Below are 15,427 nucleotides of genomic sequence, written 5' to 3'. Positions count from 1 at the left end.
GCTTTGAAATAATGCTGGATCTAATATCCACTTATATAATTTTGCATTGCCAAATTGAAGCTTTTTGGCTCTGTTTTAGTAATTAGCATTTTACAAGTTATTTTTTAATGCCCTACACTATTTCCATGTACACTATGTTCCAAATTTATTGCCAAAATTTGTCATTTGCTAATTACATAGCATTCTGCTGATCATATCTCGTGCCTCCTTTGCAATTGTTTTCCTTACTTTTTTTTTATTTTAAAGTATTTTCCCAATCTTTAATCATTAGTAAAAAAGTGGAAGTGTGAAAAAGAAGTAATCTCACTGGAAGAAAAACTTGAAATAATAAAGAAAAGTGAACAAGGCGAGTCCAGAGCAAAGATAAGATGAGAACACAAAATGGGTGAATCAACTATATGAGCAATTTTATGCAAAGCTGCTGAATATGAAGAGAAAGGTAAGGCTTCAAGTTCATGCATACAGACCACTCAAAACCAAAGTATTATAATGATTGAATTAGAGAGAATTCTTTCTGCATGGATCGAAGATTGTAACCAGAAATGGATCCCACTAAGCACCGACCTTATTAAATAAAAAACGTTAAGTCTCTTTGCAACCTTGACAGAAAGGGCTATCAATTATAGAAAAGAAGAATTCCATGCTAGTGCTGGGTGGTTTGAGCGTTTCAAAAAGAGAAATAGCCTACATAATGTTCGAATCACAGGCAAAGCTGCAAGCGCAAATAAGATGGCCGCAAATTATCCAGAAATTTTAAAGAAAATTGTGGAAGAAGGGGACTGTTGTGACCAAAAAATATTTAATGTTGATGAAACCAGCCTCTTTTGGAAGCGAATGCTTTCCAAGATTTTTCTGGCCAAATCAAAGAAACCTAAGTTTGGTTATCAAGTCGAATGAAATTACTTCTAGCAATAGACAAGCTGTTTGGAAGCATATTCTTCCACATTGTGCAAATGATTTTAGAAGCTTTTCAAATGAAATGGATAATATATGTATGACTTCTGTCATACAAATCATACAAAATGCTATATTCAGGAAATAACAATCAGGGAAAAGTGGGAGTAGCTATACACTAAATATGAGGATGATAATCTTGAATGGCAGGCAATATCAAGTATAGTGGAGAGATATCAGAATGGAGAACTGGATGACAATGATATTTATTTGTGCTTATGGGCCAAAAGAAGGTTCTACCAAGGAAAAAATGGAGTAATTTTTAGAGGCATTAGAGAAGGCAGCTGGCTCAATGAAAAAGGAAAAGTTGGTCCTTGTTGGAGATCTAAACAGCAGAGTAGGAAATGATTATCAGACACACAGAAATGTTTTGGGAAAATTTGGAGAAAAGCACAAAGCTAATAATAATGGTCAATGCCTGTTGGATTTCTGTTCAGGACATGGCTTAGTTACTATTAACATCATGTTCCAACATAATGATGTGCACAAATTCATATGGAGAGAAGATGCAAGAAATAAGAAAAGTCCCACTGGTTCCACAAGAGTATATTGAAATAGGAAGTGATCATTATTTAGTTTTGAGCAGGATAAAATTGAATTTCATATTGAAAAGAAGTGTATAGGAAAGTTTTGAAGAATCAAAGTTGAGAAGCTTTCAGAGGTGAAGTGAAGACTCAAATACACAAACATCATTGAAGAAAAAATGAGAGTTGGAAAAAAAAGAACCTAACCTTGGAGATCAAATGGCAAACTCTGAAGTAAACACTACCTGATTTAGCCAGAAAGGCATGTGGTGACATTGTCTGTAAGGATAAAAAAATCAGAACTCTATGGTGGACTCAGGAAGTTAAAGAGGCAGTCGAAGAAAAGAACAAAGCATATGGAAAGTTCCTGGCAAGTAAATCAGCTTGTGCTCTTGGAGAAAGAGAGCAAAGCACTGTGTAAAACTAGATAAATAAGTATCATGGGAAGACTTTGGTAAGAACATAGAAAATAAATATCAGGAAGGTGGCAAAATATTCTGGAGGCTATTGAATGAAAAAGTTTAGAAATGGAAGAAAAAACAAATACTGTAAAAGGAATCAGAGATGATAAAGGTGATATGAAAACTAAAGATAAAGATATTCTAGAATTCTTGAGTAATTACTTTGAAAGACTGCTAAATGGAACAAGTAGTGTCAGCACGATGGTAGAAAACTCCCAACAGGAATACATAATCACACTTGAAGTAGAACAAGTCATCAAAAACTTGAAATGTGGAAAGACAGCTGGAGCAGATGAAATTTGGCCAGAAATGCTCAAATATGGAGGTATAAAAGTTTTACAGTAGCTGTATTACATAATTCAGATGGCCTGGTCAGAGGATCAAATTCCAGACGATCAGAGCAGAGCTCTCATAGTACCTGTCTATAAAAAGGGAAATAAAACTGAATATAGAATTTAAAATATTGCCCTACTCGATGTTTCTGATAAGATTTAAGCAAGTATACTTGAAAAACGGCTAAGGATAATTGTGGAAGGGAAGTTTGTGAAGAACAAGCTGGATTAAGGCCAAACAGAGGCTGTTGAAATCAGATTTTCACTTTGAGACAAATAGTTAAGAAATCTTGGAAATATAACAAGGATTTGTATTTAAGTTTTGCTGATCTGGAAAAAGCATATGGCAAGGTGCCAAGAGGAAAGCTCTTCAAAATGCTACAATTATTTGGTATATAATGAGACATTATATCAAGCAATACATATTCTCTATTTAAGCTATAAGTCAGCAGAAGGAGGTATAGAAAGATGGCTTGAGGTAAAATCAGGTGTACGTTATCTTCAGATATAAGTTGTATTTCTGGAGCCCAGCGTATGAGAAAGTTTTTCAGTTACATTAGTATACTTTTTTGTGCTGTTAATTTATTTTCTTAATAAATGTTAGCACACCTGTGGTATTCGTTATCTATATGATCATGTTATGAAGCAAAGTGGTAAAATTGGCAATGTTAATTTTTACTTTATGCAAATGATGTTATACATCTGAATAAATCAAGTACAAGTTTGCAAGATTCCCTGACTAAATTGAATAACTGTTGAAATAAATATGGTATGAAAATCAACAACAACAAAAAAAAGAGGACAAACAATGAAAATAGGCAGAATCACTGTAAAAATCAACTGCATTCTGAATGGTGAACCTATAGCACAAGTAAAGCATTTCAGCTGTTTAGGCATAATTTTTAAGGAATGTGTTACATTAAAAACTAGACAACATAATTAGTAAAGCTGGTATAGTGGGAAGTCATCATCATCAAATTCCTGACATGTACCCTCAAGGGGTGCACAGGATATGATAGTACTACATGAAAAATTTGCATCATTACTAACTTCCTATCTACAGTTTTCCTCCAAATCAGTCTGTTACTTGTCAAGACTCCAACATTATCAGATCTTATATTTGTACCGTATCAATCCATCTATATCTTGGTCTTCCTCTGGGTCGTTTTCCTGCCAACCTGGCAGAGAACACTTGTTTTGTTAATCTTTCTTTGCCCATTCTGTTTAAGTGACCATACCACTGTGATTAGCTCTGCTAACGCATTCCTGGATGCTGAATGGCAGGTTCTTTCCTAATATCCTCGTTTTTAATATGATATTGCCACTGATGCCATCTGTTCACACCTCTAATCTTTCTCTGGACTATCATATCTGCAGTCTCTAGTCTTTGGTCAAAAGTTTTACTTTTGACCCAGCTCTCAGATCCATAAGTTAAAACTGGTTTGAACACTGTCTTGTATACAGCTAATTTAGTATTCCGACTAATTTCTCTCTTATTCCATATGAATTTATTCAGTTGACTTCCTACTGTTGGATTCTGATTATGTAGAGATTAAAGTAATTATTATTTGCTTCAGAATCCAACATGATCTTCCATCACAAAGGCTAGACTTGTAAATATTATTTAATGTAAACAACTTATTTTACATTTTAATATTCATATAACTACCTTAATTTTGTCTAATATTTAATTATTTAATCAAAGATATATGTATGAATAATGAAAAGACTGTATTAAATATTAATAAGTTATTTTATTTATTGTTATGTCAATATTATAGGAATTTGTATCTGATAAATTAACTGCGCATTAATTGAAATATAAATATTCTTTATTTATTCCTGTTTGTGAAAGTTTAGCGTTATGCAATAGCTCAATTTTATTATATTTTGTTTTATTGTCATGGAAATGTATGCAAGTGAACGAGCACGTTTTTGGAACAGAACGTGGGGAGAAAGCTGAAAGTTTACTGAAAAGGAATTAGTTAAAGAGATCACGAGAAGAATTTAGGCGGGAAAAACAGATATATAAGCGACGAACGCTGGAATTATTATTGAATTAGGAGATTAGAGCATTAGAGATTTATTAGAGAGAGAGAGAGAGAGATTGGCATTCGGGAATCACAGTGTGATAATAGCAAGTCGGCAAGTCACTCGAGCAGCTAAATAAATTCTATTAGTCGAAAGGCGGTTAGCTAATAAATTGTAGAATAACAATTATAGCTACGGAAGACAGCTGAGTGACTACTAAATAGACTAGCGATATTTGAGTTGAGATTCAATTTCAGGGCCGACCTTTCAAGGACATACGGAACCTTGAAGCAAAGCACTAAGTTACTGGAGAATAGTTGAGGCTGTAAAAGTTGAAGTTTACCGTTAGCTGTGTTTGGAATTATAGTAGTCCTTTTGTCAAATTGCTCTTTACCTTCAGTTATGCAATTAATACTACTTGGACTTTCTCCAATATTCTTTCCCTTCCCTTTTTCATCCTTATTTTTCTTTTCAACTTGAGATTGGTTCAAGGAACAACCAGTCTTAATTACAACATTTACAAGACTTACACTGGATGAGGGATAAAGGTCTCCTAACATTTGTTCTTTTTCCTTGACACTTTTGAGACAGTCTTCTAAGGTGGAAATTTTCTTATAAGCTGTTTCTCTTAATTCTTGTCTAAATTGTTGGAATACAGCCCAATCTAAGTGTGGTTTATCCTCATTAGTCACATTTAAACTGTTGGCTAGTGTCAATAAACGATTATGAAAATCAGTAACAGTTTCTTTATCTTTTTGTAACACTCTCTGTAACTTCCATAAATTTGGGCCAATACTTCTTAATTTTGAGAACTGAGAAATAAGATTATCCTTAAATATTTGATAATGAAATGTATCCTTGAGAATTGGAGATGAGTCAAAATATGTTTTAGCCTTGCCAATTAATTTACTTCTGAGTAAAATTAACAATTGAAAATCCGTCCAATTTGCTATTTCTCTAAGTTTTTCAACATAAGTAAAAAAAAATCTGATTCTTCACCTGAAAACTGAGGAAAAACCTGTTGTGGATTCACTGTACAAAAAAATTCACTATCTTCCATTTTAGAATTTGATGAAACTGCCGTATTAATCTGTTAACAATAACTTTTTAAAAAAAATCAGAATTCTAAAATAACTTCTCGGTTTGCCTGATTCTAGTTTACAACCAATTCACTTGATTCACTCAATTTACTTTAAAAGTTCTTGGGATCACCCCTTTTTTTTTTATACTCTTAATAAAATTTAATACTTAATATTACAATCTTTATTAGTGAATTCAAAGCCTGTCGACTGCTGCGCCATTTTGTTGGATCCTACTTCTTCTAAATCTTTACTTTGGATCTGACATTTAGTTATCACGATGTTCTTAACCTAAAAAAAATAGTTGCTAGTTGATTTCTAATACAAATATAGAGAAAATTTATATTTATAGACTGCGCCGCTCTATATCTGAATTAGTTCAAGAATTGAAGAAAAATCAACCCTCAACTATTACTCCTTAAAATATATACTGGCCGAGTATATTTAACTAACTTAATTCACCTGCTTTGGTTTGATTATTTTATGAATGGTGCAGTAAAAGAGATTCAGGCAAAATACAACTTTAGATAAACAAAAACAAACATTTAATTTAGAATCACAAATTTTACACTTAAATTCAAATCAGTAATTAAGATATCACAAACATTTTTACTCCTCAGATAAATTCAATCATACAACTCATACAATGGTAACTCTGTTATCTCTATTACAGTCTTCTCACAGTTCCTTAAGTTCCAAACACAATAAAAATTTGCAGTAATACCTCTTCACAAACAAACACTTTTAAATATACACTTTAGTTAATCTTCGTGATAGTTATTGTTAACATAAGGAAATTCTAGGATGAAACACACACACTTCTCTGCATAGAATACTAAAGGTTGGAATAGTCTTACCGATAATCTTTTCTCTTCCTTCCACTTATACGTAAACACTTTTTATAACTGTAAACACTTTTAACAATAAACGGCACTCATTAAATAATTCTTCTAAGCAATAACTAAATTAATCATTGGTCACAATACACATAAATAAACGTTGTTGCATAAAGTAATACTGATCACTCATGAAATAAGGCAACACAACAATTCCTTAACTTTAGGTTTTATATGCACAGTTGTTCATTCATCCGGCATTCAATTAATTCCTTAGGCACTATAATTCCAAACACAGCTAACGGTAAATTTCAACTTTTACAGCCTCAACTATTCTCCAGTAACTTAGTGCTTTGCTTCAAGGTTCTGTAGGTCCTTGAAAGGTCGGCCCTGAAATTGAATCTCAACTCAAATATCGCTAGTCTATTTAGTAGTCACTCAGCTGTCTTCCGTAGCTATAATTGTTATTCTACAATTTATTAGCTAACTGCCTTTTGACTAATAGAATTTATTTAGCTGCTCGAGTGACTTGCCGACTTGCTATTATCACACTGTGATTCCCAAATGCCGAATGTCCGATTCCAACCTAATGCCAATCTCTCTCTCTAATAAATATCTAATGCTCTAATCTCCTAATTCAATAATAATTTCAGCGTTCGTCGCTTATATATCTGTTTTTCCCGCCTAAATTTTTCTCGTGATCTCTTTAACTAATTCCTTTTCAGTAAACTTTCAGCTTTCTCCCCACGTTCTGTTCCAAAAACGTGCTCGTTCACTTACATACGTTTCCATGACAACAAAACAAAATATAATAAAATTGAGCTATTGCATAACGTTAAACTTTCACAAACAGGAATAAATAAAGAATATTTATATTTCAATTAATGCGCAGTTAATTTATCAGATACAAATTCCTATAATATTGACATAACAATAAATAAAATAACTTATTAATATTTAATACATTCTTTTCGTTATTCATACATATATCTGTGATTAAATAATTAAATATTAGACAAAATTAAGGTAGTTATATGAATATTAAGATGTAAAATAAGTTGTTTACATTAAATAATATTTACAAGTCTAGCCTTTGTGATGGAAGATCATGTTGGATTCTGAAGCAAATAATAATTACTTTAATCTCTACATAATCAGAATCCAACACTACCATACCAGTATTCTGTTGTCTATTGAATTGTATATTCTGTTTTATATTTAATTTACCATCTTCACTAAAAATCGTGCCTAAGTAGCTGAAATGTTTTACTTGTTCCACAGGTTCTCCGTACACAACACAGCTGACATATTCAACGATTCTACCTATTATCATTAACTTTCTGTTTTTATTGCTGACCTGCATGCCATATCTATTACAACAGTTATTCAATTTAGTCGGGTAATCTTGCAAACTTGTAGTGGATTTATTTAGAAGTATAACATCTCCAATTCTGATATCATGTTTAATACTACTTTCCTTCATAATGTGATCCATATAGATAATGAATAACAGAGGGGGATAATGTGCACCATTGACACCATATAACTGTAGCGTATTGAATAGTTTCTCTCTTGGCACTTTATCATATGCCTTTTCCAGATTGACAAAACTTAAATACAGATCTTTGTTATATTCCCATGCTTTCTCAACTATTTGTCGTAAAGTGAAGATCTGATCCTGACAGCCTCTATTTGGCCTGAATCCAGCTTATTCTTCACCAAGCTTTTCTTCCACAATTCTTCTCAACTGTTTCTCAAGTATACTGGCATAACTCTTGCCAGGAACACTCAGTAGGGAAATACCTCTGTAATTCTCACATTCAGTTTTATTTCCTTTTTTATATATGGGTACTATGAGAGCTCTACTCCGATCATCAGGAATTCGTCACTCTGTCCAGGCTTTCTGAACTATGCAGTGTAGCCACTGTAAGACTTTTATACCACCATACTTCAGCATTTCTGGTCAAATATCATCTACTCCTGCTGCCTTTCCACATTTCAAGCCTTTGATGGCTTTTTCTACTTCAAGTATGGATATGTATTCCTGATTGTATGCCTGTTGAGTGTTTTTTACCACTGTGCTATCACTGCTTGTTTCATTTAGCAATTTTTCAAAGTAATTACTCCACACTTCAAGGATATGTTTTTCTCCCGTTTTCATGTCGCCTTTATCATCTCTAACTCCTTTTACAGCACTCTTTCCTCCATTTCTAAGGGGGTATGATGCACATTTTTTAAAAATTATGGTTATTTATTTATTTTTTTTTTTTTTTACTTTGTTGCTATATTGTTGCAGGTAAGTGCAAGTCTATTCTGTAATTATTTATTAAATTACTAAAAAATCTAAAGGAATTTTTAAACATGTCTCTTGGCATGTGTTCGTTGACATCTGATAGTGCTACGTTTGGATTGATAGAATGATTGCATTTGCACCAAGATGGTTCAAACTGTTTGTATTAAAAGTATTGATGCAAATACAAACCACACATTTGGAACACTTCACTAAATTGTGGAATTTTTTTGTATCTTAAATTTTAAATCTACAGTGATGGTGTCATCATCCATTCATGCATTTATGTGTGTTAATCAAGTTTGGGTCACAAGGTGGAGCCCCATCTATGGCTAAAAATAACAAATATAGAATTGGATTTCATCCAACTTCTTTAAACATCTAAGTTGCTTTAAAAAGATTTACATGGTATAAATTTATTGGCTTCTGCACTGTGTGTGAATGCCTAACAATTCTGATTTTATGAAATAACAAAAGAAAAAGGCATTAAAATAAAATTGCCCTCCCTCCTTAACTCAAATAACATCTGAGTTGTACCTGCATATACTAACATTATGAACTGATGTGAACACTTTACTGGTGTGAAACTGGTGTGAATTTTCTACAACTGGAGATGTTTTTAATCATAACATGTTCCTTTGAACAAGAGGATGCAAACTCCTTGGGGAGAAAAAATTGTGTATATTTCTGATTATCAGTTTATTGAACTTGCAGTGTTTTCATATACTGGTGACAAGTGCAAATGTTACTCTGGGGTCTCCTACAATCATGGACATACATTCAAAAGTTGTCTCAAAAACATAACATTACAGTCATTGTTATTTTTTTTTATAAATATACACTTAAATTTTATTTACAAAAGAAAATTCAAAATCTTGTAATATGACATTTTACATATTTCTGTACTTAAATAGTCTGGCATGTATTACAAGGTTTTGAAAGGGTAAAAAATGCAGAATTTGAATAATTCTTTAATTTCAACTAAAGTTGTTTTTTTCTTTCTTTGGATAAAGGAATACATAGATAGGATGTGAGAAGGTCAGTTTCTTAGAATAAATTTTCCTTATTGGTTATTTTTAATTTATTCAGAAATCTTGTATTTTGTGCTGACTTTCAAAAGAACTTCAATTAACTGACCCATGCATGTAAACCAACTTGTGTAAACCAAAATAACCTGAAATTGCCTTCCACTTTGGTGGATAAACAGTAGATAACTTGATTTGCTTGCATCTGTCTGGTGTTTTTCACTCTACGAGGTCATTTTTATTTTGGTCTGCTGAAAGCATAGATGTGAGTAAAAAAATCCATTTATTAAAAATTATTTATGCCACTTATAAATGAATAGTCTTATCATATATTATTGGTTTTATGGATTTGGCACTCCCTATAGTAATTATTTAAGCTACCAATATTATATACAGGCATTGTTCATTATTGGTCAGTTATTTATATTTTGCAAAATATCTCTTTCTAGAGAGATTATAGAATGAGTTATATTTCATTCTGTCCACAGTGACTTATTGGATACTCATAATACTGCAACTACAAATTATTGATAATTCCTTTGTCTGTAATGGATGTATTTCTATTCTTTCCTTCTTTAAAGGTGCCACTGATTTATGTATTGTTTGTCTCATTATTGTAGATACAATATAATTCCTTTTCTAGTAATTTAAATATGCCAATCAAATGGTTTCCAGTATATCCTGAAACAAACACTTTCAAACCTATACAAAGTTTTAATTTCTATGGAAGCACATTCTATAACTTGTAGCTTGCCTGCCCAATACAGAAACAAAGCATGAGACATTCTTCTGATCTTCTCTGTATGCAGGTACAACACAAAACAGTTTGCTTTTCCATTGTGAACATTTTAACAAAAGTTGAGTGGAGAAATGATTGTTGAATTACTACTAAAATTATAAAGCAATCCATTGAATTATTTTTTTCCTCTTATATTTTAGAAATCCAAGAGAGGACCAAAATTGGAAAATTCTGTGAATCGCAATGCAAAAAAAATAAAACCTGATGATACTTCATCTTCACAAGGCAACACGTATACTGGCATCCCAACTCCTGCCATGAGTTTGGTAATGCAAAAAAAGCAAGAAATGGTAGCAGCAAAAAAAAAAACAAAATCAAGCAAAAGAACCGTTTAAAATTTTCTTAGAGACTAACCTTGTATAAAACATCGATTTATGAATATCTGGAATTATATTTATTTATTTTACACAGTAAAACATCTTTTTTATTGACTTTTCTTTTTGTCTGATACCCATAAAATTCATAAAGTATGTGTAAAATCAGGATTATTTGTCATAATTAGTCGTATTGTTTGTTTGTAATTATTTACTCTTCCCAATAATCAACAATCTAAAAAATAATTAAATTTAGTGAAGGTTATACATTAAGTGCAAGAATCCCATCAGGAATTCTTTCTTAATCTTGAACACTGAATAATGTTTTTACATTATTATGTAAAAAAAATGATGGTTTTAGTACTTTTATACCTGCAAAGCAGATGAAAAATTTGTTTTTAAATGCAAGTATAAAGAAACTGTTAATTTTATATTTTATATTACTTAGTAAATTGCAAGATTTGTTAGAAACTGTTTAATAATTTTCATATCATTGCCATATACTCATCTCCAAACATTTTTGCTTAACTTTTTATAACAAGTAGACAGCCATTTGATAGTGAAAGTACACAAAAACGTACAATGTTGCAAACTTTGTTAAAATTTTATCCTGTGAAAAAAATCAATTGTACAGCTGATGTAATGTTAGATATCTTTATCATTTAATCTTCATTTTCCCCCTTATTATAGACTTATTGACCTGTCACAGCCAAGTAATTTGGGCTTTATAGAAGCCAAACTCATTCTCTGATAATGCAGTTAATCCTGTCTGCATAGCATCCTATGCAGACAGGATAAACAGCATATGTTAGGATTAAGAGACGGCATGCAATAGGATTAGCCAGAGAAAGAATACACCCAATTGATTGGTCTGAAGTCAGCTGCACGTATTCTCTAGCATTTGCCTAGCTTGTAGGATGAAAAACAAGTCTCATATGGAGGTGGCAGGATTTTTCCTCTCAGAAATTGAGAGGAAAATCCCTGCCTCCTCCATATGAGACTGACTAATATACTTCCCAAACAAAGGATGTTGTTAAGAGCTGTGGGGAATCTACTTTATCTTTTAATAATGAATATTATTTATATTATAATTGTTTCCATTATGTGTTTATACTGAAACGCTGTAACTGTAATATTACTAAGAAATATTATGAAGTTATTGAGTTATGCCACCTCTGAAACTCTATTTGAAAACCATTATCTTCATTATTTAACACTTTTTGAACTTGCCATGAGTTAGAATAAAATTTTACATAGCAGCATAATATTTGATCAATAATTTTGCCTCACAACAAAGATATTTTTCCTAATTACTCTTCAGTTGTTTCCTTTTCTAAACAGTGTTGTGATTAGAAATGACATGCCCAGGTCTGAACTTTATATTGATACCTCTACAGTGTCTACTCTTTTGTGATATAATTTGTGATACTAAACTTTATTATTGAGTTGGCTGAAGAAAATATTCTTAATTTCATTATAATTGCATCGTCTTTTTTCATATTTAAGCCCAGTAATCAAAATTAATTAGTATTAATAAATTGGGGTTTTGCTGAATAGGTTAGTTAATCCATTCCTCAGGAATAAGTACTTGGTCAGTTTTGTGTGTATGTGTGCTACTGGAGTTGTTTGCATGTATATGTATAAAATTATTTCTACAGATTAAAACCTACTTTAAGATTACTCACTTGACTCTGTCTGATAAACACTTAATTGTGTTAAATTCTTTGTTTCTCATAATGCTATAATATTCGATTTTGCATATTAAAAATGCACTATTTTTAATAAAATGATTTCATTATTGAAGAAAAAATGAGAGTTTGAGAACAGGAACCAAACCTTGGAGATTCAGTGGCAAGCTCTGAAGAAAACGCTGATTAATTCAGCCAGAGAGGCATGTGGTGAAGTTGTCTGCAAGGATAGAAAAATCAGAACTCCATGATGGACACAGGAAGTTAAAGAGGCAGTGAAGGAAAAGAAGAAATTGTATCAAAAGTTCCTGGCAAATAAGTCAGCTTGTGCTCTTAGAGAATACAGAGACAAATCTAAGAAATCTAACACCGTAAAACTAGCTAAACAAAAGTCATGGAAGGACATGGGTAAGAACATAGAAAATAAATAACAAGAAGGTGGCAAAATATTCTGGAGGTTGTTGAAGAAGCTTAGAAATGGAGAAAAGAGTGCTGTAAAAGGAGTAAGAGATAATAAAGGTAACATGAAAACGGGAGAAAAAAATATCCTTGAGGTATAGAGTAATTACTTCAGAAAATTGCTAAATGAAACAAGCAGTAATAGCACAGTGATAAAATACACTCAGCAGACATACAATCAGGAATACATATCCATATGAAATAGAAAAAGCCATTAAAGGCTTGAAATGTGGAAAGGATGTAGATGATATTTGACCAGAAATGGTGAAGTATGGTGGTATAAAAGTCTTACAGTGGCAGCACTGCATAGTTCCGAAAGCCTGGACATAGGGACAAATTCCTGATGATTGGAGTAGAGCTCTCATAGTACCCATATATATAAAAAGGGAAATAAAACTGAATGTGAGAATTACAGAGGTATTTCCATACTGCGTGTTCCTGGCAAGATCTATGCAAGTATACTTGAGAAACTGTTGAGAAGAATTGTGGAAGAAAAGCTTGGTGAAGAACAAGCTGGATTCAAGCCAAATAGAGGCTGTCAGGATCAGATCTTCACTTTACAACAAATAGTTGAGAAAGCATGGGAATATAACAAAGATCTGTATTTAAGTTTTGTCAATCTGGAAAGGGCATATGACAAGGTGCCAAGAGAGAAGCAATTCAATACGCTGCAGTTATATGGTGTCAATGGGACATTATATCAAGCAATACTTAGTCTTTATTTGAGTTGCAAGTCAGCAGTTAGAATTGAAGGATGTTCAGGAAGATGATTTAATGTTAAATATGGTGTGAGACAAGGATGTACATTATCCCCTCTGTTATTCATTATCTATATGGATCACATTATGATGGAAAGTGGTATTAAACATGATATCAGAATTGGAGATGTTAATGTCAGCTCTTTGCTTTATGCAGACAATGTTATACTTCTAAATAAATCCCCTACAAGTCTGCAAGATTCCCTGACTAAATTGAATAACTGTTGTAATAGATATGGTATGAAGGTCAGCAATAAAAAGACAAAGACAATGAAAATAGGTAGAATTGTTGAAAATATCAACTCTGTTGTGATAGAGAACCTGTGGAACAAGTAAAACATTTCAGAAACTTAGGCACGATTTTTACTGAAGATGGTAAATTAAATATGGAAATAAGCAACAGAATCAACAAAGCTGGTATGGTAGGAAGTCGATTGAATAAATTTATATGGAATAAAAGAGAAATTAGTTAGAACACTAAATTAGCTGCATACAAGACAGTGTTCAAACCAGTTTTAACTTATGGATCTGAGAGCTGGGTCAGCATAAAACACTTCACCAAAGACTAGAGGCCACAGATATGAGAGTCCTTGAGAAAGATTAGAGGCCCTGAACAATGGCATCAATCACAATATCATATTAAGGATATTAGGAAAGAACTGGACATTGTCAGCATCCAGGAATGCGTTAACAGAGCTAATCTCAGGTGGTATGGTCTTAAACAGAACGGTCGAGGAAAAATTAGAAAATCAAGTGTTCTCTGCCAGGTTGGCAGGAAAACGACCCAGAGGAAAACCAAAATATAGGTGAACTGATATGGTAAAAAGTGCCTTAGAAGATAGAAATATAAGATCTGATAATGTTGGAATCATAACAAGTAACTGACTGATTTGGAGGAAAATTGTAGATAGGAAGTTAGTAATGATGTAAATTTTTCATGTAGTACTATCCTATCGTGTACACCCCTTGAGGCAGGAATTTGATGACGATGGTGGTTTCATTATTTCTATGAACAGCTTCTTCATGATATATTAGTTATAGGAAAATTAAGCAACAACAGTGAATATAAACAAAAATAACAAGAACTGCATTTAGAATATCTTGATTGGAAAGTTTGCTTGTAATCCTGTTGGTGTTTAGAGAGAAAACACATTTAGCAATGCTAATTAACTAAACGAGCTAACTGTTTATTTATTAAATTAGACCAGTATTTCACTTTATTGCCAAGCCATCTTCCTGAGTATGAAGATATGTGCAGTACCAGTGCACACAGGTATGGCAGTAAAAATGCATACAAAGACAGTAAAAATGCATACAAAGACAGTGTAAAAGTAGAATCCTGAAATCCTAACTGGCATCCGTATTCAGATTTGGAGATTGTTGTATTGTGGCAGATTTCAGGAATATCTTTTAGATTTGAATTTGCCTCTGTATAATTCATATCCAGTGGAAGAAGCAAATATTATTATTATTATTAAGAGAGAGAGAGAGAAACCTCAAGGGAGGCCACATACTGCATGTACTAGCTATCATAATTATTCTTGAATTCATTCACACTGCTTGTGCTCACAACATCCAATGGCAATCCATTCCAATAGTGCATCACCCTGTGAGGAAAAAATCTAGCCCTAACCCTCTTCTCAGCAGCATTCATTCTCAGCTTCCAAGGATGTCCTCTTATTCTTTCCCCACCCTCCATAAATTGAAAAATTCCATCATTTGAAATCCTTTTTGAAGTTTGTAAGTCTCAGTCATATCACCTTTCTCCTGTTTGCTAGTGTCTGCAGTCTACAAATTCTCAATCTCTCTCTCTTCATAATCAGTATTCCACAATCCTGATATCATTTTTAACACACTCCTTTGCACACACACTCCAA

The 15,427-nt window shown here is 32.5% G+C and overlaps 1 protein-coding gene across 5 annotated transcripts in view; it reads left to right on the top strand.

Moving 5' to 3' along the window:
* The window catches only part of LOC150097594 (serine/threonine-protein kinase VRK1-like), a 130,896-nt gene extending 118,571 nt beyond the window's left edge, over positions 1-12,325 (top strand). For all 5 annotated transcript variants that reach the window (XM_090407044.1, XM_090407041.1, XM_090407045.1 and 2 more), the window contains one exon: positions 10,472-12,325. In XM_090407044.1, the coding sequence (XP_090263170.1) occupies positions 10,472-10,666 (195 nt within the window). In that variant the 3' untranslated portion in view covers positions 10,667-12,325. The remainder of the gene's footprint in view (positions 1-10,471) is intronic.
* Positions 12,326-15,427: the final 3,102 nt, after the last annotated feature.

The sequence above is a fragment of the Typopeltis vanoorti genome, chromosome 17 (genome assembly GCF_054136105.1).
Source record: "Typopeltis vanoorti isolate ZY-2024b chromosome 17, IOZ_Tvanoo_1.0, whole genome shotgun sequence".
Classification (NCBI taxonomy): domain Eukaryota; kingdom Metazoa; phylum Arthropoda; class Arachnida; order Uropygi; family Thelyphonidae; genus Typopeltis; species Typopeltis vanoorti.
The sequence above is the reverse complement of the archived record's forward strand: the minus strand, read 5'-3'. Positions and strand labels throughout refer to the sequence as shown.